The 18,248-nt window shown below is 24.5% G+C and overlaps 12 protein-coding genes across 12 annotated transcripts in view, besides 28 other annotated features; 3 read left to right on the forward strand and 9 right to left on the reverse strand.

Annotated features, from left to right (window-relative positions):
• EDI_323110 (uncharacterized protein) overlaps positions 1–459 on the reverse strand; it is a gene marked incomplete at both ends in the record, with an annotated part of 579 nt that extends 120 nt beyond the window's left edge. The window contains one exon of the mRNA XM_001733440.1: positions 1–459. This exon is cut by the window's left edge and continues 120 nt beyond it. Within this exon, the coding sequence (XP_001733492.1) occupies positions 1–459 (459 nt within the window).
• Positions 426–453: a sequence feature (AT_rich).
• Positions 460–463: 4 nt separating the features above from the next.
• Positions 464–578: a microsatellite.
• A 135-nt stretch (positions 579–713) lies between these two features.
• Positions 714–950: a sequence feature (AT_rich).
• Positions 951–1,645: 695 nt separating this feature from the next.
• Positions 1,646–1,679: a sequence feature (AT_rich).
• Positions 1,680–1,860: 181 nt separating this feature from the next.
• Positions 1,861–2,358, reverse strand: EDI_323220 (DNA-directed RNA polymerase I subunit RPA12, putative; the record flags this gene model as incomplete). Its single annotated transcript, XM_001740007.1, has 2 exons — positions 1,861–2,099; positions 2,229–2,358. The coding sequence occupies 2 exons, from the start codon at positions 2,356–2,358 to the stop codon at positions 1,861–1,863; spliced, it is 369 nt and encodes a 122-aa protein (XP_001740059.1).
• A 53-nt stretch (positions 2,359–2,411) lies between these two features.
• EDI_323230 (uncharacterized protein) lies at positions 2,412–2,759 on the forward strand (the record flags this gene model as incomplete). The annotated part of the gene is made up of 1 exon (XM_001740008.1): positions 2,412–2,759. The coding sequence occupies one exon, from the start codon at positions 2,412–2,414 to the stop codon at positions 2,757–2,759; it is 348 nt and encodes a 115-aa protein (XP_001740060.1).
• Positions 2,760–2,819: 60 nt separating this feature from the next.
• Positions 2,820–2,841: a sequence feature (AT_rich).
• A 4-nt stretch (positions 2,842–2,845) lies between these two features.
• On the reverse strand, positions 2,846–3,502 carry EDI_323240 (uncharacterized protein; the record flags this gene model as incomplete). The annotated part of the gene is made up of 1 exon (XM_001740009.1): positions 2,846–3,502. The coding sequence occupies one exon, from the start codon at positions 3,500–3,502 to the stop codon at positions 2,846–2,848; it is 657 nt and encodes a 218-aa protein (XP_001740061.1).
• A 141-nt stretch (positions 3,503–3,643) lies between these two features.
• On the reverse strand, positions 3,644–4,264 carry EDI_323250 (40S ribosomal protein S5, putative; the record flags this gene model as incomplete). Its single annotated transcript, XM_001740010.1, has 1 exon — positions 3,644–4,264. The coding sequence occupies one exon, from the start codon at positions 4,262–4,264 to the stop codon at positions 3,644–3,646; it is 621 nt and encodes a 206-aa protein (XP_001740062.1).
• Positions 4,265–4,319: 55 nt separating this feature from the next.
• Positions 4,320–4,361: a sequence feature (AT_rich).
• Positions 4,362–5,098: 737 nt separating this feature from the next.
• Positions 5,099–5,119: a sequence feature (AT_rich).
• Positions 5,120–5,191: 72 nt separating this feature from the next.
• EDI_323260 (vacuolar protein-sorting-associated protein, putative) lies at positions 5,192–5,836 on the reverse strand (the record flags this gene model as incomplete). The annotated part of the gene is made up of 3 exons (XM_001740011.1): positions 5,192–5,534; positions 5,578–5,739; positions 5,790–5,836. The coding sequence occupies 3 exons, from the start codon at positions 5,834–5,836 to the stop codon at positions 5,192–5,194; spliced, it is 552 nt and encodes a 183-aa protein (XP_001740063.1).
• Positions 5,539–5,576: a sequence feature (AT_rich).
• An 11-nt stretch (positions 5,837–5,847) lies between the features above and the next one.
• Positions 5,848–5,921: a sequence feature (AT_rich).
• Positions 5,922–5,995: 74 nt separating this feature from the next.
• On the reverse strand, positions 5,996–7,318 carry EDI_323270 (uncharacterized protein; the record flags this gene model as incomplete). Its single annotated transcript, XM_001740012.1, has 1 exon — positions 5,996–7,318. One exon carries the CDS (start codon positions 7,316–7,318, stop codon positions 5,996–5,998), a length of 1,323 nt encoding a protein of 440 aa, XP_001740064.1.
• An 84-nt stretch (positions 7,319–7,402) lies between these two features.
• Positions 7,403–7,452: a sequence feature (AT_rich).
• A 70-nt stretch (positions 7,453–7,522) lies between these two features.
• On the reverse strand, positions 7,523–8,758 carry EDI_323280 (pre-rRNA-processing protein IPI3, putative; the record flags this gene model as incomplete). The annotated part of the gene is made up of 1 exon (XM_001740013.1): positions 7,523–8,758. The coding sequence occupies one exon, from the start codon at positions 8,756–8,758 to the stop codon at positions 7,523–7,525; it is 1,236 nt and encodes a 411-aa protein (XP_001740065.1).
• A 29-nt stretch (positions 8,759–8,787) lies between these two features.
• Positions 8,788–8,835: a sequence feature (AT_rich).
• A 1-nt stretch (position 8,836) lies between these two features.
• On the reverse strand, positions 8,837–9,568 carry EDI_323290 (vesicle-associated membrane protein, putative; the record flags this gene model as incomplete). The annotated part of the gene is made up of 2 exons (XM_001740014.1): positions 8,837–8,899; positions 8,951–9,568. The coding sequence occupies 2 exons, from the start codon at positions 9,566–9,568 to the stop codon at positions 8,837–8,839; spliced, it is 681 nt and encodes a 226-aa protein (XP_001740066.1).
• Positions 9,569–9,621: 53 nt separating this feature from the next.
• Positions 9,622–9,722: a sequence feature (AT_rich).
• Positions 9,723–9,779: 57 nt separating this feature from the next.
• Positions 9,780–9,955: a microsatellite.
• A 51-nt stretch (positions 9,956–10,006) lies between these two features.
• On the forward strand, positions 10,007–10,924 carry EDI_323300 (uncharacterized protein; the record flags this gene model as incomplete). Its single annotated transcript, XM_001740015.1, has 1 exon — positions 10,007–10,924. The coding sequence occupies one exon, from the start codon at positions 10,007–10,009 to the stop codon at positions 10,922–10,924; it is 918 nt and encodes a 305-aa protein (XP_001740067.1).
• Positions 10,925–10,985: a microsatellite.
• An 85-nt stretch (positions 10,986–11,070) lies between these two features.
• On the forward strand, positions 11,071–11,985 carry EDI_323310 (membrane-associated tyrosine- and threonine-specific CDC2-inhibitory kinase wee-1.1, putative; the record flags this gene model as incomplete). The annotated part of the gene is made up of 1 exon (XM_001740016.1): positions 11,071–11,985. The coding sequence occupies one exon, from the start codon at positions 11,071–11,073 to the stop codon at positions 11,983–11,985; it is 915 nt and encodes a 304-aa protein (XP_001740068.1).
• A 74-nt stretch (positions 11,986–12,059) lies between these two features.
• Positions 12,060–12,081: a sequence feature (AT_rich).
• Positions 12,082–12,117: 36 nt separating this feature from the next.
• Positions 12,118–12,154: a sequence feature (AT_rich).
• A 38-nt stretch (positions 12,155–12,192) lies between these two features.
• Positions 12,193–12,247: a sequence feature (AT_rich).
• A 122-nt stretch (positions 12,248–12,369) lies between these two features.
• Positions 12,370–13,863, reverse strand: EDI_323320 (uncharacterized protein; the record flags this gene model as incomplete). The annotated part of the gene is made up of 1 exon (XM_001740017.1): positions 12,370–13,863. One exon carries the CDS (start codon positions 13,861–13,863, stop codon positions 12,370–12,372), a length of 1,494 nt encoding a protein of 497 aa, XP_001740069.1.
• Positions 13,841–13,954: a sequence feature (AT_rich).
• Positions 13,955–14,397: 443 nt separating this feature from the next.
• Positions 14,398–14,422: a sequence feature (AT_rich).
• A 33-nt stretch (positions 14,423–14,455) lies between these two features.
• Positions 14,456–14,492: a sequence feature (AT_rich).
• Positions 14,493–14,508: 16 nt separating this feature from the next.
• Positions 14,509–14,529: a sequence feature (AT_rich).
• A 92-nt stretch (positions 14,530–14,621) lies between these two features.
• Positions 14,622–14,658: a sequence feature (AT_rich).
• A 274-nt stretch (positions 14,659–14,932) lies between these two features.
• Positions 14,933–15,028: a sequence feature (AT_rich).
• Positions 15,029–15,152: 124 nt separating this feature from the next.
• Positions 15,153–15,191: a sequence feature (AT_rich).
• A 27-nt stretch (positions 15,192–15,218) lies between these two features.
• Positions 15,219–15,426: a repeat region.
• Positions 15,411–16,420: a repeat region.
• Position 16,421: 1 nt separating this feature from the next.
• Positions 16,422–16,471: a sequence feature (AT_rich).
• Positions 16,472–18,231: a repeat region.
• Positions 18,232–18,248: the final 17 nt, after the last annotated feature.

The raw sequence follows: 18,248 nt of genomic DNA on the forward strand, positions 1-18,248 counted from the left end.
AAATGTAGATAAATCTATTGATTTTAATTTATTACAACCAACAAAAACTTCATTTCCTAATTCTTTAATTTCTGCATTATTAAAATTTATTGAAAGTAATGATTTACAATTAGAAAATGCTTGATAATCAATTCTATAAACACTTTTTGGAATATTTATATTTTGTAATTTATTACAATTTGAAAATGCATTAAGACAAATTATTTTTATACTTGATGGTATTTCAATACTCTCTATTAATGAATTACTAAATGCATTCCATCCAATTACTTCCACCCTTTTTTCTTCTTTTGAAATTGGGTCTATTCCTATATTTGGTATTTTTATATTTCCACTACATTTGCTTGGTTCTGAACTTATAACCACAAGTCCATTTAATCCATATCTACTTGCACTAGTAAAATTTAATTCACATTTACCAAAACAATTATATATAAAGAAATATAAAATAAAGAACATAGAATTATTCAATTTTATATTTTTCAGTTTTCTTTTTTCTTTTATTTGTTTTATATTGTTTATATATTAAATTCTTTCTTTAAATTGTTTTTTTTTATTTCTTTGTGAAATTTTATTTTCCTTATTGTTAAATTTAATGATTAAGAAAAAAGAATATTTCAATCAAATTTTTTTTAATCTTTTTCTTTTATTCTTGTTTATTAATTTAGAAAACAAAGATGTAATTTTCTCAATACTTTTTTTTCCTTTATTCGTTATTAAAAAATAAAATCTATTAAAATAATGGACTTTATTTATTAACTTTATATAACTTTATTATTTTTACAAAGAAAATTGTATTAATAACAATAAATCAAATAATAGGTTATTTCTAAAATATAAAATAATTTACTTTCATTTCAATTATTCTAAACAAAACATTAACTTATTATTTTTTATAATAAAGATATTTTATTTAGTAATTGATATTAAATAATAAAAATAATTTATTTCTATTGAGCTTAATTATTTTTTAATCCTTGCTATTTTATTATTCATGTTATTTTGTTTTTTAACTATTTGTATCTAAAATAATAATTGTTACTCATTTCCTTTTGTTTCCAATATTAAATTATTCAAATTCTTGTTTCACACAAATCAAACACCTTAATTAAAAGTTGTCACATCAGGTTTTTATATGTCTCACATTAATTACGAATTTATATGATTTATACTTTAAGCGTTCTTTTCTTATTACTCTTTCTTACTCTAGATTAAGACTAATAAACATTTTTATAACTAATTACATATTCTAGCATAAACAAAATTTCCTCAATATTCCCAACTCATAGAATAAACATAAGGACAATTACTCAAAACCACTATCCATTTTCTAACAATACACAAAAATAGAATTATTTGTTTAACTTCTACTAAAAATTAAATAATCAAAACTGTTTAAAGAAATTGATTAAATGAATATGTATTAAATATTATTTGGATATGTTATGGTTGTGTCTTGAATAATTTTAAAAATGTTTTCTTTTATTTTTGAATAGGTTGGATTTGTTTGTATGGTTATGATATTGAATGTTGAAATGCATTTTTGTCAAAAGGAATCCAGTCATCATACTCATTATTAGGATAACCAATATGACCTGACACAGAGTACTCAATATCTAATAAAGTAGGAACATAGTCTGACTACTTTAATTAAGTTATAATTTTTTATATATATAATTCAACAAACTTGATAAAGACAAGAAGTTTCTTGAATAGATGGTGGTGTTTCCATTAGAAGTAATGAAGTAAAATAAGAAAAAGAAATATTGTTTTAATATGATAAGATAGAATCTTATTATAATTAAAATGATAAAACGAAAAAAACAAAATAATCAGTCAATCAAAACTTTCTTTATCAAATTATGTATTAACAGTTTCTTGATGACCACAATTAGGACATTCATAATAAACAGTTTGACCTTCATCCACAGATCTAACTTGTGCAGAGTGATAATGCATTGTTTCATTTCCACAATTAGGACACTTTTCATATACAATAGCACCTGTTGGTAAAATTTCTTTAATTTTTGAATCAATACGTTTTTTATTACTCATCTCAAATATTGAAGAAGTTGTTTCAATTGGATTGTATTTGAATTCTATAATTTATGTAAATGTCTAATTCTTTCTTTACCATTTTAACAATAAGAATAACAAATATCTCCTTTCAATGCAATTCACTCATTTCAGTTGTGTATTTATTTGGAAAAATGTAGATAATAACAAACGATCTGCACTTATAACAAAATGACACACATCACACACAATATCTCCACTATCTGAAAGAATAAGATATGCGCCACAACGTGGACAAAAACTAGATGGAATTGTTCCAATTACTTCTTTCCAATTAGACATTGAAAAATGAAAAAACCTAAAATCTTTTTTAGATCAGGGTATTGTTTCAACAAATGGAAAATCTAACAAACACCACTGAATTAAAAATCAATGATCTTACTATCCCAACAAACGAAGAAGCAGAAACCAAACAACGAAATGAAGAATATGGTATTAACATCACCCAACAAGAAGAGGTATTGGGATTAGTAAATCAACCTGATGAATCTGAAAATCAAGATCGAGATGAAGAAAGTAATGAGGATAGTGATGAAGTCAAAGAAGTGAAAAGTCATGGAGAGGAAATGGCAGATAAAGCAATTTGGAGGATAATTTTTATTATATCACCAATTACTTTAATTCTTCTTATTCTTGGTATCGTTGGATTAGTAGTCACGACATACCTTCTTCAGAAGAATTAATTTTCATTCATTATTTCACCATTGTTCATAGGTTTGATTTGAAGAAGAAAGAAAAAGTAGTTTAAATTATAATAAATATTAACGAGTCATTTAGCAAAATACTGTTGAAGAACAAAAGGTGTTTCAAATGAAATAGTATTTGGGTTTAAAGGAGTGTTTGGTTGTTTAACAAAGATACGAATAAAATAAGATCCTTTTTTTAAAGGTTGATTAAAAGTCATTTGGAATTTCTTAACATTTGGGAGGATTTTCATGCTTTTAATAAAATGTAATGAATCATTCTCTTTTCTTTCAAAAACACCACAACAACACTCTTCAAACATTCTTGGTGAAAATGAGATTTGAATAGAAGTATCAAAGACATTAATTTGGCTAATTTCTGTTTGATATTTTTCATTAAAATTAGTGAGTCCAACAAGTACAATTTGAGACGTTGGTTCCACAAGGCAAACTTGAATAACTCCTCTAACTTCTGGGTTGAATAAAAATAAAAAACTCCCTTTTTGTACTTCAATTCGTTTAATAGTTTGATTGAGATAAATGAGTATTTGTGCTTGTTTTAAACTATTATACCCATTAACTTCTATTTGATTATTTCTAGTAACACGACATCCTAACTGATAGCGCCTCTCAGATAGAAGCATTAATTCAGCAAATTTTCTTTCCCGTTTCAACTCACTCAATGAGTTGGTTTTTCCAAATGGTTGAACTCGAAGATGAAATTCACGAAAAAACTCTTCCATAAATCATTATATTTAAGTTCTCAAAAAAGAAAGAAAAAAAAATGAAAATAACTCAGAAACTAATCTTTTATCTTTCTGACAAAATAAAAGGAAAATCTTAAAAAAAGACAACGACACAATAACCAAATTAGTTCCTTGAGTTTATCTGTTAGATTTAGCGACACGTTCCATATCTTCCTTCTTCTTAATGGCAAATGAAGCAGTGTTAGATTTAGATGCATTGACAATTTCATCAGCAAGACACTCAGCAAGAGTTTTAGAGTTTCTGAATGCAGCATTTCTGCATCCCATAGTCATTAAATAAAGAGCTTGATTAATTCTTCTTAATGGTGAAACATCAACAGCTTGTCTCTTAGCATTTCCTCCTGTTCCAACACGAGTTGAATCTTCTCTTGGAGATGCATTGATAATAGCATCAACTAATACTTGAATTGGATTCTTTTCAGTTAATAAGTGAATGATTTCAAATGCCTCTTCAACAACTCTCATAGCAAGAAGTTTCTTTCCTGAATTCTTTCCATGTTGCATCATACAACAAACTAATCTTTCAACAATTGGACATTGAATCTTTCTGAATGGTTTAATTTGATATCTTCCAGCAGTATGTGGAAGGAAGACTTGATACTTAAGTTTACTGTTAATTGCAAGAAGTTCTTTGAGTGAAATATCACTAACAGTAACATCATAACTCCATTTATTGAAAAGTTTTGGTGCAAATGTTGGTGCAACAGTTTCAACTGGTTGGGCTACAGCTTCGGCCATTGTGATCTGTAGATCTCTTTTTTTACTCCAAAAGGGTTTTTTGTTTCAACCCATGATATAATTCTTTTTTAGTTTTTATTAATATTCTTAATTTATTCTCTTTTTTTGTTATTCTTTTAATTTTCTGTTAAATAATTTCCGTTATATATAACGGTTTAATTACAATTCATACTTCTTCTCCATGGGATAAGATTCCAAAAAAGTTTAGAGAGAAATCAATACACACCACAAATGGTAGATTGTTTTTGTAGATATGGAAAAGTGATAATCTTCTCATTTTTGGAGTAAGGGACCATTTAAACATGCATGTAAAAAAAAAGTGATAAAAACGTAGAAAGAGTTGAGTTAAAGATTAATAGAGTTGAAAGAAAATTAAAAGGAAAAAGGTGGTTAAAAACTCGGTTTGATGAAAGAACCAAGTTAAAAATCAAATTAGAAAAATGAAAAAAATAATCAAAAAATGACTTTGAACCTAATTTTTAATAGATAATGTCTGTTATAACAGACCACTCAGACTCACAATCAAATGAAACAGATTCATGTGGTAAATCACCGCCGTCAACAGAGTGTATTGACCAATCACCAATGAATGAAGATTCACCAAAAAAGATAGAACAGACATTAGAAACTTTACAAAATGATCTTCAGTTCTACAGAGAAAAATATGAATATCTTCAACAAGAAAACACACTGTTAAAGAAACAACTTCATTTTAAAAAATAACTTAACTGTTCATTTTTTTATTTTCTCTTCATTTTTTCACAAAAAAAAATAAAGAAGTGTACCTCTTTTACACTGCATCATCAAAAAAACAGAAAATATAATTAAATAGGGATATAAATTAAAATAATTTATCCTTGACTCTATTAAAACTCATTTTATTTTTTCTTTAAAACTCAACTTTCTTTCTTTTAAAAATTTATTTTGTTATTTCAACCAAAAAACCCCATATTGTCCTTTACTCTCAGCCAATTTCATTTTCCCTTGTTCTTTAACTGCATTAAATCCTTCTATTAGTAACTCATCATCTAATTGATAAAAAACAGAATCTTCATCATTTTCAATTGAAAAAAATGTGCCTGATCGTCCAATTAATCCCCTACAATTTCCATATTCATATAACTCTTTTCCCCATTCTATAAGTGGTTTATAAAGAATTATTAATTTATTTGATTTGTTTAGGTCTACAATTTGTTTATTACTCACCATAAATTCTTTGACTAATTCAATTCCAATTTCACTTAGTGCTCCTAATACATTCATTTTTATTCTTCTTATTTTTTTTAAATAATAATTCATTATTTATTATTTACCTATTAACCAACAAACGGTGAAGTTCTTCATTATTAAAAATTGGTAATTTGTTGAACTCTGACTGTTTCATTATTGGTTTTTTAATGTATTCACAGTATTTTAATACAAGTTGTGACCAAAGTTGAAGTTGGCGATTTTTTGTTTTGTCTACTGGTTGTACTCTATTGAAATAAATTCTGTTGAACTTTATTATTTTTAACAACTGCCAAACGTGTAAAATGGTGGAAATTTGGCAAATTCAGGGATTTCAAATGTCATTGAATTTCCAGTTTTATTTCATTTTATTGAAATTAATATATCACTTACTTAAAAATAAAAAAAAATATCTCTTTTATAAATTATTCAAATGACTTAAAAAAGAAACCAGAAGAATTGAATTTGAACTTTGAAAAAATTCATTTTTGTGTTTACTTTATTTTAATCCTTTTTAGAAATATAGGTAAAGCCATCAAACTTAAATTCTTGTCCACCTGAAGTATTTGAATTTTTTTCCTCTGCAATAGCAGCGTCTGTTTCTCCTAAGAAATATGGATCGATATTAGCAACATCATCAGCTGAATGAACTTGAGGGATATAAGGTGGAACAACTTCTTTTTTCATTAAACGATCAAAGTCAAGTCCTTGGAAGAATGGATGATGTTTCATGATAGTTGTATCTGTTAATCTTCTACTTGGGTTCTTTTCTAACAATGCATCAATAAATGTTTTAATAGAAGATGGTGTATTTGGTGGATATCTAACAGCTTCATTAACAATGTTTTGATACATTTCACGTTCATCCTCACTATAAAATGGTGGTATACCAACCATCATTTCATATGTTAAAATACCAAAACTCCACCAGTCAACAGCACTATCATATTTCTCTCCTAATAGAATTTCTGGTGCTAAATAAGCAGCAGTTCCACAAAAAGTACTTGTCATATCTCCTTCTCCTTTCATTCCTGTTTTACTTAATCCAAAATCTGTGATACATACATGTCCATCAGCATTTAACAATACATTTTCTGGTTTTAAGTCTCGATAAATAATACCATGTAAATGTAAATGTTCTAGTGCTAACAATATTTCAGCTGCATAAAATTTAGCACGAGCAATAGAAAATCTTCTTTCATTTTGTAAGTGATAGAATAATTCTCCACCATTTATAAAATCCATTACAAAATATAACTTATTCTCTGTTTGGAATGAATAATGCATATGAACAATAAATGGATTATCAATGGTTCCTAAAACTTCTCTTTCAGCCATTGTATGTTCAACTTCATTTGTTTCAACAACTGCTTTCTTATCTAAAATTTTCATTGCATAAATTTTACCTGTATCAATTTTTTTAACTAACATTACTTTTCCATATGTTCCTTTACCAATAAGTTTTAGTGTTTCGAAATCCTCTAGTTTAGGTTTTAATGCATTTGAAGACTGATCTATTTTACCACATTTTTCATCAATAAATTTTTGAAATATAGTTGTCCATTCATCTCGAGTAATCTCTGAATCAAAAGCTAATCGAAAAACTTTGGTCTCTAATAATATTTCTAACATAATTCTTTTCTTGTCTTCTGTTTTTCTTAAAGAACTTGCTCTATTCATGTCAACACTTCCTTTTTGGTCGGTTTCCTTTTTATCTGTAAAATAATCTAACATCCCATTATTATGAAACACGAACCATCTCTTCTTCCAATTCTTCACTTTACTTCCTTCTTTTATCATTACACCACGTTTTAATACATCAGACATTGTAAATAATCTGATAATATTATTTCTTAGTTCATTTTACTGAGAATTTCAGCTTATTTTTGCTTTTCATTATTTTTTATCTCCAAATAAAGATATTATAAAATTATTATTTCTTTATTAAATCTAAAAAAAAAGTATCGAAGACATAAAAAAACAAAAAGAAAAAGTCCAAATCAATTTTTAAAGCAATCTGAAGAATATTTTCTAATTTGTTCGTTGCAACAAACGAAGTAATTGAGAATTAACGGTCTTCCAACGTTGAAGTTCCATTTTTAATTTTTCTATTTCAGATTGGTTATTTGTTGTTGAATTATCAATTGAATGACCAGTTGATGAATAAAGAGTTTTTTGTAAATCATGTTTTGAAGGTTTTGATGGAGAAATAGAAATTGGTGTTGAAAGAATTTCATCAACAAGTGCTGGGTATTTCTTTAGAATTAATGTATCAACCTTCCACTCTTTAGATTTTTTAATTGTTAAGTCTTCAAGAGAGTTGAAGTGAAGTGGGGTAGAAATAATTTGAAAACGAATAATTGGAGATTTAATCTCATCATTAACAAGTAATGGCTCTGCTGTTTCACAATCAAAAGTGATAAGATTTCCATTTTGATAAGATACAATCAAGGTATCATTATATTCTTGTAAACACCTCACAGCACCACAGTCAGTATGATAAAATACTTTTCCTTGTATGTCTTGTTTTTTATTAATACGATCAAATTGGGGAGCATACAATACTGGAATACTATAAACTTTACCATCAATACACCCAACAGAAATAACAGTTTTTGAACTATTCACACAAACGCAAAGTGGTTGTGAAGGAAGAGTAAACGAAGCAGTTGGAGTTGAATCTCCAATTTTCCAACATTTCATTGTATTATCCAATGCAATAGAAATAATACCTGCATTAAGACCTTCTCCACAATATAAAGCAGTGATAGGAAGAGAGTGTGAAGTATAAGTAAACAATGGTTGAGGAACAGAGTCACAAAATAAACTTACAAAATTCCATCCACGAATAACTGAATCTTCACCAGCAGTAATCAGTATACCATTATCAATGCAATAAACAATAGAAGTAATTTTCTTATTATGAGCTTGGAATTGTTTGAGAAGTAATCCATTAGAGTTACTCCAAACAACAATTTTACCACTAACTGTTCCACCAATAATGTAAGACGTAGAAAGATAATAAATAGATGATAATGGTTCTAATATAGGGGATTTGGCAATAACATTTTCTCTAATAAAAGAATATTCATAAGTAAATGACTTTTCACTATCACATAATATAAATTTACTTTGGGATGTGTTATATGATACTGTTGAAGCTGAAGTTATGTTTTGTGGTTGTTTCCATTTACATTGAATCTGGTTATTTTGCGTATTAATAAGATAAGTAAATCCATCAAGTGTTGTGGCGATTATACTTTTCATTTTTGATTTGTTTCTTTTTAGGTTTCTTCTTTAAAACTATTTTTTTCAAAAAAAAACTATAAATTTTTAATTAAAAAGCTAATGGCGGCATTGTTCAAAAGAAATACCACAGTGACCCCAAACAATAAGAAATACCACAAACTATAAATATTAATATTTTTACCATTAAAAAGTATGGAAAAAATAACAAACTACAACTAAGAAGAAGACTAAAAAGATGGTTTTGGTAGTAGTCAAATAATATTTTTGACGAAGTTTTATTGATGATTGTTCTAAATCCAATGAAGCTTCAACAAGATAATTTGAATTAGTTTCAATTTCATCAAGAACATTACCACGATTAACTAATAGATCAATACTATCATTTATTTGATTTAAAGTGTCATTCATAGTTAATTGAATAGAGTTTAATGGGTCTGTAGTTAGGTCATTAAAATGTTTAATTTTTTGTTTGATTAATAAAGAGAAAGTAGAATTAAGTGTCTTTTCACTACATTTTTTCCATTGATCCTCATTAAATGTTTTTACAAAAGTTACATAAATATCATCCAGAAAGTCAAAAACACGTTCTGTAGGAAAAGTTGTTCCAGTGATTGCGACAGTGACAAGATTGTATTTTGATAACACGTTAATTATAATATTTTCTTTTCTGACTACCATAGTGTCATTCACATTTATTACTTTTTTTAATATTTGATGAATAACTGAATCTATTTGAGGAATTGAAACATCAGAATAATCTACTAATATCGTTTCACTATATGCTACACATGAATAAATAATAGATGCTCCTGGATTATATTTTTCCATTTTCAGTTGATATTTTAGTTCTTTTAAGTTCTTCTTTTTCTTTTTTCTTTTTCTTTAATTAAATCTAATAAATAAAATCAATATTTTAAGTTTCAAAACATCAAAAATAAAAATTTTCAGTTTAAGAAAAAAATATATTTTTTTGTTTATTTTTGAAGAAAAAAACCCTTTTGTTTTTTAAAGGAAAGTAGAATATTTTTATATAAAAGTCAAGAAGAAAAAGAAAAAAAAAAGTGAGAAAAAGGAAAAATAAAAAAGTAATAATAAAAAAATTAAAAGAAAATAATAAAAAGAAAACCTAAAAAAGAATAGAAGAAAAAGAATAAAACTGAAAAGAGAAAAAAAGGAAAATAGTAAAATTAAAAGAAAAATATTAAAAAAAAAGAATTAAAACACAGATAAAGGGAAAATTGTTATTGGAGTTCTAAAATTAATTAGATGACTAGTTTTATGAGTGAAATACCAACAACAAGTACCACTGGAGCTGAACCACAAGAAATTAAAATGGAGAGTTCAGTTCATATTCAAGAGATTAATGCTGATAGTGTTCAAATGAAGACAGAACAAATTGATTTAAATAATGCTGGAGTAGTACAAACGAAAGAACAACTTGATTTAAATGTCAACACACAACAAGTAGCACATGTTCTTGATCTTAATCAACCAATTACACAAGAACAAAATGAATGTGGACAAAGAATTGAAGAAGGTCAAATGATTGATCATAATCAAGTTCAACAAGAAACAGATCTTCCACCAGAAATACCACAACCAATGATGGGTGAATTACCATATGATGGAGAAGTAAATGAATTATATCCAATGCATTTAATGAATGACCAAAATCTTTCAATGACACAAACATTATTACCAGATTGTCCAGTTATTGAAGAACAACCATCTCCATTAATGCAAACAATAAATGCTAGTGAGTCAAAACAAAATAAATGTATTCATAAAGAAATTGTTAAAGATAAAGATGGTACTTTATTTTATTGTTATACTTATTTAGTTAAAAATAAAGGTGGTGATGAACATCCTCAAAAAATTTATATTAAAAAACAAAGTGGTAAAACTAGAGAACCTAAAGTTCATCGTCAAAAATTAGTTAATGGAAGACTTGTTATTGAAGATAAAGAAAGAAAATATACAAAACAACATTCAATGTTAATCGATTTCATTGATACTCATATGAACCAAATTAAATCTTATAATAAATTCATCGTTTCTAGAGTTTTACAAGACTTTAAAAGAGAAAATCCTGATGTTAAAATATCTTATGGTTTAGTAAAGAAAGTATTAGAACAACAAGCTTTATTACCTGCCAATAAAAAAACTTACTACAAACTTGATTAATTTGTTTTCTTTCTCTTTTTTTTTTAATTTCTCGTTGTTTTTTTTTTACTTTATCGTTTTTAAATTATTACTATGAGGATGAAAAATTCATACTTGAACAGACAGAAATATTTAAGGGAATTTTAAATGTTGAGAACGAAAACAAAATGGAATTTTATTTTCTTATTGTTTCATTACTTGTTGTTAGTACGTTAATTTTTGTTATAATTAGTAAGAATAAACAACAAATTTTATTTATTAAGAGTTTGAAATGTTTTAATATCAATGAACCTGCTATTAGTGTTACTGATTACTCTAAAATATATCATGCACAAACTAATAAATCTAAAGAAGTTCAAAAAGAATTTCCTGAAGGATGTGGTGGTTTTTGTATCAAATTATTATTGAAACAATTACCTCCACAACTAATTCATAAATCTATGAAATATTTTGAAGAGTTCCATCATAAAAACCTTCTAGAAGTATATGCTTACCAAACAACACCACCTATTTTGATAGAAGAGTATTGCCATAGACTTTCTTTGAATGAGTTTGTTCAAACTAACCACCCTAATTTGCATGATCAAGTTTTCTATTATGATATTGCACTTGATATTTTAAATGGCCTTAAATATCTTCACTCAAATGGAGTTGTTCATGGGAATATATCTCCATCGAATGTTCTTGTTACTAATGATTATCAGATGAAATTATCTGATCCTTCTTTCTCTTGTTTTTCAAGAATGAATCAATTCTTATCAAAGTCATCCCATTTTCAGTCTCATATTCCTGAAATAGAGTATTGTTCTCCTGAAGCACGAAATACATTCACCACTCCATCTTCTGATGTTTTTTCTTTTGGAATGGTTATGGCGTTTGTAGTTCTTAGAAGACCCTTACAAACTATTGTTGGAAGAAGTATTGAAATAAAAAAGAAACAACACCTGTTAGTCATTCTTGACTCTCAAGAAATAGAGTTAATTATAAAAGAATGCACTAATTACGAATCATATAGAAGACCACCAGTGTCATTGTTAATTCAACATATCACGAATTTGAAAATAAATGAATGTCAAGTTTGAATGTAATTTCTTTTATTAATGTTTTGAGTGACTAATTTAAAAAGTTTTTTTTACTTATTGTTTAGTTAGTGTAGTATTTTATATTAATATTTATTAGTTGTAAATGATAGAAAGTATTACTGAGTAAGAATCTAAAAATATAATATTACTAAATAAATAATGATATTTTGACTTTTTCTACAAATGGTCAAAGTTTATTTGTAATAGTAATTAATAATATAAAATTATAAAATGAGTTGTTTTTTAATATAAAAGTTTATTTGTTTGTTACCTTATTTAAGATTTTTTATGGATTGGTTTTTAGGAGTATTTAAAATAAACTCTTACTGAAAATAACAAAATTTTTAAGAATTGAGAAAGATATTATTTTAAAACAATATTTGATTAATCACAAGTATCACCTTTGCATAATGGTATCTTTTCAATACGATAATAATTACTTTGACAAGTCCCATCAACAGATAATTGATATCCATCTTTACAACTTAGACAATGACCATTTGAAGAGTAGTGGTTGCAATGAATATCTTTAATACAAAGATTAGATTGAGTTAAAGAAAACCCTTCTTTGCAAGATTGACAACTAATAGTATTCTTAGATTTGATTATCACCACAGCACAATATGGTGATTCATCAAGATAACTTTGTTGGTCAAATATCAATATTTGATTATTTCCTTTTTGATTGATATGGACTTTAAATTTTTCTTTTTCATTATCTATCTTAAAAGAATATACAGAAGAGTCTTGAATATCTTTTAAATTAATCAAACCATGACCAATAATAGTAAGTGGAACTTTATTTTTATATTTATTCAAATGAAGTTCATTTGTTCCAGTTAGTATCAATGTGTTTTTTAATGGATTAAAGAAAAACATTCCATCACTTTCCCCAGAATTAGTAATAAATCCAAATGATGTTTTAATAAGATTCTGAGAAAATGGTCTCATAGAGATGAGATGTAATAAGCATAAATCTTCAACATGAATTGATTTTGCAGTGTCAAGTTGATAAAGGGTAGTATTATGATTGATATGAAGTAGTGTATGTGATAAGTCATTTGATTGAAGGTATACTTCAGAAGATAAGAATTCAAGAATACATGAAGTGTGTTCATCATTGCATGGGCAATGAGGGTAAGCAAAAGCATAATTTCCACTACCTGAATAAGATTTTTGATAATACGGAGTTGTTAAAATACATTTAACTTCGTTAGTAAATGGAACAGAAAAAGGGCAATAACGAACAAGACGTTGTCCAGAAAGAAGATGAAGATGACCAGTTGAAAGAGGATAAGGAAAGTCGTTTGTTTTTATTGTGTTAATAGAATTAGCAGTGTTGAGGATATAAGGTGATTGCATTGAAAGAAGATCAAAACACTCAGTGTTGCTATTAATTTGAAGAGATTTAAAGAGCTCTATTCCAATAGCATTCCATGAGATAATTAATGGGTAATTTGTTTCTAATTGATCTTTTATAGAAATATTTTTTTGTATTTGTAATGACTTAAATACATGTATTTGAGACTGTGACATCATTTTCAATAAATAACTAATTTCAAATGGTCTGTGAAGATATAATTGACTTTGGTTAGTTAAAGTTAAATTCGATGTTATAAATAATTGGTGGTTATTAGATGAAAATATAATTTGACCATCAACCATTGTATGACCAACTGACCAATCGTTTTCTGAATCGTCATTAAAGTCTTTTGTAAATAAGTATGTTTTATTTGAATGAGTAAATGAACATTGTAAAGACGATGTATTTGTCTGAGAATTAAATCCATCACTAAATCTGTTACCAATTGGAATACAGTCAAAAAGTAGTTTACATTGGCAGTCTTGAACAAGGATAAATAAAATAATAAATAACATTATTATTAAATTTTGATTAATTTGTAAAATATGAGTTTGAGTTTATTTCTTATTATTATAAATTATGTTATTTAAAACTATTTTTATAAAACTATTTGTTTGATAAACATTAAATGTTCTAAATGGTCATAATTTTATTGAATTCTACTGAATAAAAAAACAAATTATTCGATTTGAACGAATATTTCAAAAAATTGAGTTTTCAGAAAATGATTAATTTGTTAAAATAATGAAGATAGAAATGTAACTTATCTTCTACTATTTTCTTTTAAAACTTATGTCAATACATAAAAACATTTTTATTTGAAAGTAATGGAATCACAGTAAGTGCTTTTCAAGTTTGATTTTGTTGAATGTCATTTGTCATTCAAAAAGATAATTCTGTGATAATTAAAAATTGAGTAAACCTTAAAAAATCAATAAAATTGATGATGACATTTTTTAATTAAAATCTATGAGTCATTACATTACGAACAATACTGTAGCCATTCCAAAGATATTAAGTGAATGAATCTAATGAAACTTTTGATCTTCTAAAAATTTATAATAATATTAATTTCATTGTTGCTGTTCTCTAGTACTATTGTATTGGAAATTATTTATATATTATTTTGTTATATTTTAATTATCTCCATTGTGATAAACAAATTTTTATTTAATTTTTATGTACAAGGAGATTCTTATCATTATTAATGGTTCTTTCCATTCTTAAATTCTTTGATATAATTATTTGGTTATACCTTCTATTATTACTAAAGTATTTTATTGATATTATTATTTTTGAAATTTATATTTCGTAACTATGTATGAGATTAAATGAACGGATTTAAAAAGTAGAAAGATTAATAAGAGTAATTATTATTCAAATAATAATAGTTGGATTATTAAGAAGTGAAAGAACAAAAATTTAATTGGAAATAATGGTTAATGTTATTGTAATATCAAATATGAAAGATTATATGAAATAATAAAACGATTATTCAAGAGAATACAGAGATGTAGAAGAATCAGAGGAAGTTGACTTTTCAGAGAGTGAGTGATAGGAAGAAATTCTCACCTGAACAACAGGTTAAAATTATTAAACATTAATTATTTTATATTATTGAATACTTATATTTCTTCTTATTCTTTCTTTTTATAAATAATATTTATTTAATTTATAAATGAAAACAAAATATCTTTAATTGTAACAATAAACCAACAAATAACTCATTTTTTATAATATCCCCATTATAATTATCTCTTATTTTTGAATAATATATTCTTTGGTTGTTAGTATCTTTTGTTTCTAATAATTGTTTTAATTTCATAATATATATATATATTAAGAGGAAAAATAGATTTCATTTGATTTGTGAAAATAAATACATTAATAATATTAAAATATCATATAGAATAAAATATTCAAATAAAAATATATTAAAATGAAAAATGAACTCAATCACAGAAAATAGAATGTAATTTAATAATAAAAAAATTCAATATGAAAATAATTCTATTGATATGATGATGAATATCTTATCATATCATTATTCAATTAAAATAAATGAAAATAAATTAAATCATAATTTTGAATAAGAGGTACAGAAATTATGATAATATCATCATCACACTGGATGATTTAATTTTACGTGAAAATAAAATAACTAGAAACATGAAGTAATATGATACATTTGTATTATTTGAAAAGAATGTTATCATAACGAGAATATATTTTATATTTATTTATGAATTGATGAAATTCATTGAATTTATCAAATTAGAAATGACAGTTTGAAGAACAATATTAATTAACAAATGATATGATAATATTATTTTACTTAATTATCATCATATCAGTTGTATAAATATAATATGAAAATATTTATATTATTATTAAAAGATATTATTTATAATAGAATTAATATGAATAATGAATCATTTAAAATTATTAAAAATCAAATATAATGTAAATTATAATCTGTTGATGATAAATAATGAATAATTAATAGTTATATATTAAATCAACAAAAAGAATATAAATACACAAAAATATAGATTCATATTATGATATTAATAAATTATATGAATCCGTAAATCATGAATAAGTGATATAAATATTAAAATAATTTAATATATAATGAATCAACATAAATCATATATAAAATATGATGAATATGATGAATATAAATGAAATATTAAAATGATTAATTTTACATTATGATTCATTATCAATTCTATCATCATCAAAATGAATATATTTATCAAATCAATGAATATAAGTTAAATAATATAAATCATATATTATATATTAATGAAATGAGAATAATGATACAAAATAATGAATAAATGAGAATAATTAACATATAAATTAAATAAATAATACTAGAATAAAGAAATGAATGAAAATAAAACAAGAAATAAAGAACATTAATCAAATACTGTCTTGAATAGAAAATATTACAATAATTGAAAGAGATAAAATATATAAATATTTAAGTGTATGATATTTAGATGAAATTAAGAGTATATTCAATTATAAAATCATCAAAGAATAAATAGAAAATTAAAAAATAAACTAATTATAGATAAATAACAATAATATTATTTAATATTATTTTAATATTAATTTTATTATATATTATTGTTATTTAAAATAATAAAATGCTAACATTTGATTTAATGAATAAAATAATTTAATAATAAAATAATAAATAAATCATCTTATTTTGATCTGATATTCATTAAATTAAAATGGAAGAGTTAATAAACAAGAACACTCATTTCTTTAAAGAAGAAATAGAAACAATTCCAAATATTCAACAATCAATTAGTGATACTACTAAACATTATCAATATTATTTAAGAAGTATTAAAAATGAAATATTTAAAATAAAACCAGATGAAACATATTTAGAGGCTATTAAAAGAGGAGAAGGAATAATTGATAGAATTGATGAAACAGAAAGAAGAAGAAAACTAATAATAGAAAAAAGTCAAGAAATAATTAAAACAATAGAAATAATAAAGAATCAAATGAAGAAAATAATAGAAGAATGCAATTGCGATGAAGAAATACTAAGTAAAACACGGAATGAACTAATCAATAAAATCATTTCAATTGAAGAAATGGTCATGAAAGATAAACTATTGAGAACACCAGAAGAAAAAGATAAAATCACGGAAGAATTTAACAAAAAGAAAGAAGAATTGGAAACATATTACAGTGATTATTTTGAGAGGAAGAAGAAACAAGAAGAAGAAAGAAAGAAACAAGAAGAAGAAAGATTACAAAGAATGAAAGGAATGAACACAATGGAAGAAATGAAACAACTAGAAGAATGGACATCAAGAAGAATATCCAATATATTATTTGATTCAGATATTGATGATTGGAATAAGAGTACATCAGTATTTATTCAAAGGATAAAGAATAAAGAACATATAATAATTATTATTGAAGATACAGATGGAAATAAATTTGGAGGATATGTTAATGCGAAAATTAATAAAGTTAAAAAATGGATAAATGATCCAAATTCATTTTTATTTTCATTAGAAAGAAAAGGAAGAATACAAAGAATGATAAAATTTGATATTAAATATCCACAACGTGCATTCTATTTATGTGATCAATCATATGATTATTTGTTTGCATTTGGAGGTGATGGAAAATATTTGAAGGATATTGTCGTAAGTAAAGAAAATAAGAAAACAGAATCATCTTGTAATCCTTATTCATATGAATATAAAGGAATATCAAATCCATTTTGTGGAAAACATTATCCAGAACATTTTACAACCCAACGGATTATTGTAATTGAAATGAAATGATTTTTATTCATTATTATTTATTTGAATTATAAAACGAAAAAAGAATATAAAATAAAATCAATAAATGAATATGAACATTTCATCTATCAATGAATGAAATGATGAATATAAAAATGGTCATATTTCATTCTTGTTTTATTTAATTTGAAAGAATCATACTCATTGTGTTAATTTAATAAATAATAAAAAGAAATAAGAATAAAAGATAAATAAAAATATAATAAAATATTTATTTTATTCTTTTTTATTTATTTTTTATTTTATTTATATTATTTTATATTTATTTATTTTATTCTTCTTCTTTTATCTTTATATCTATTATATATTTCTTATTTTATTATTTATGTTATATTCTTATATCTTTTCATTCTTATTTTATATTTATTCATTATTATTCATTTCATATTAACAATGATAAATATCAATACAACATATAATAAATAAATGATATAATATAAACAACAATAAATAATAATAAAATATAAACAAACAATATAAACAAATATAAAATAATAAAATAACATCTAATATAAAATAATAATAACAAAGAATGATTATATCTTATTTTATTA

Source organism: Entamoeba dispar, genomic scaffold (assembly GCF_000209125.1).
Source record: "Entamoeba dispar SAW760 scf_1105229462679 genomic scaffold, whole genome shotgun sequence".
NCBI lineage: Eukaryota > Evosea > Mastigamoebida > Endamoebidae > Entamoeba > Entamoeba dispar.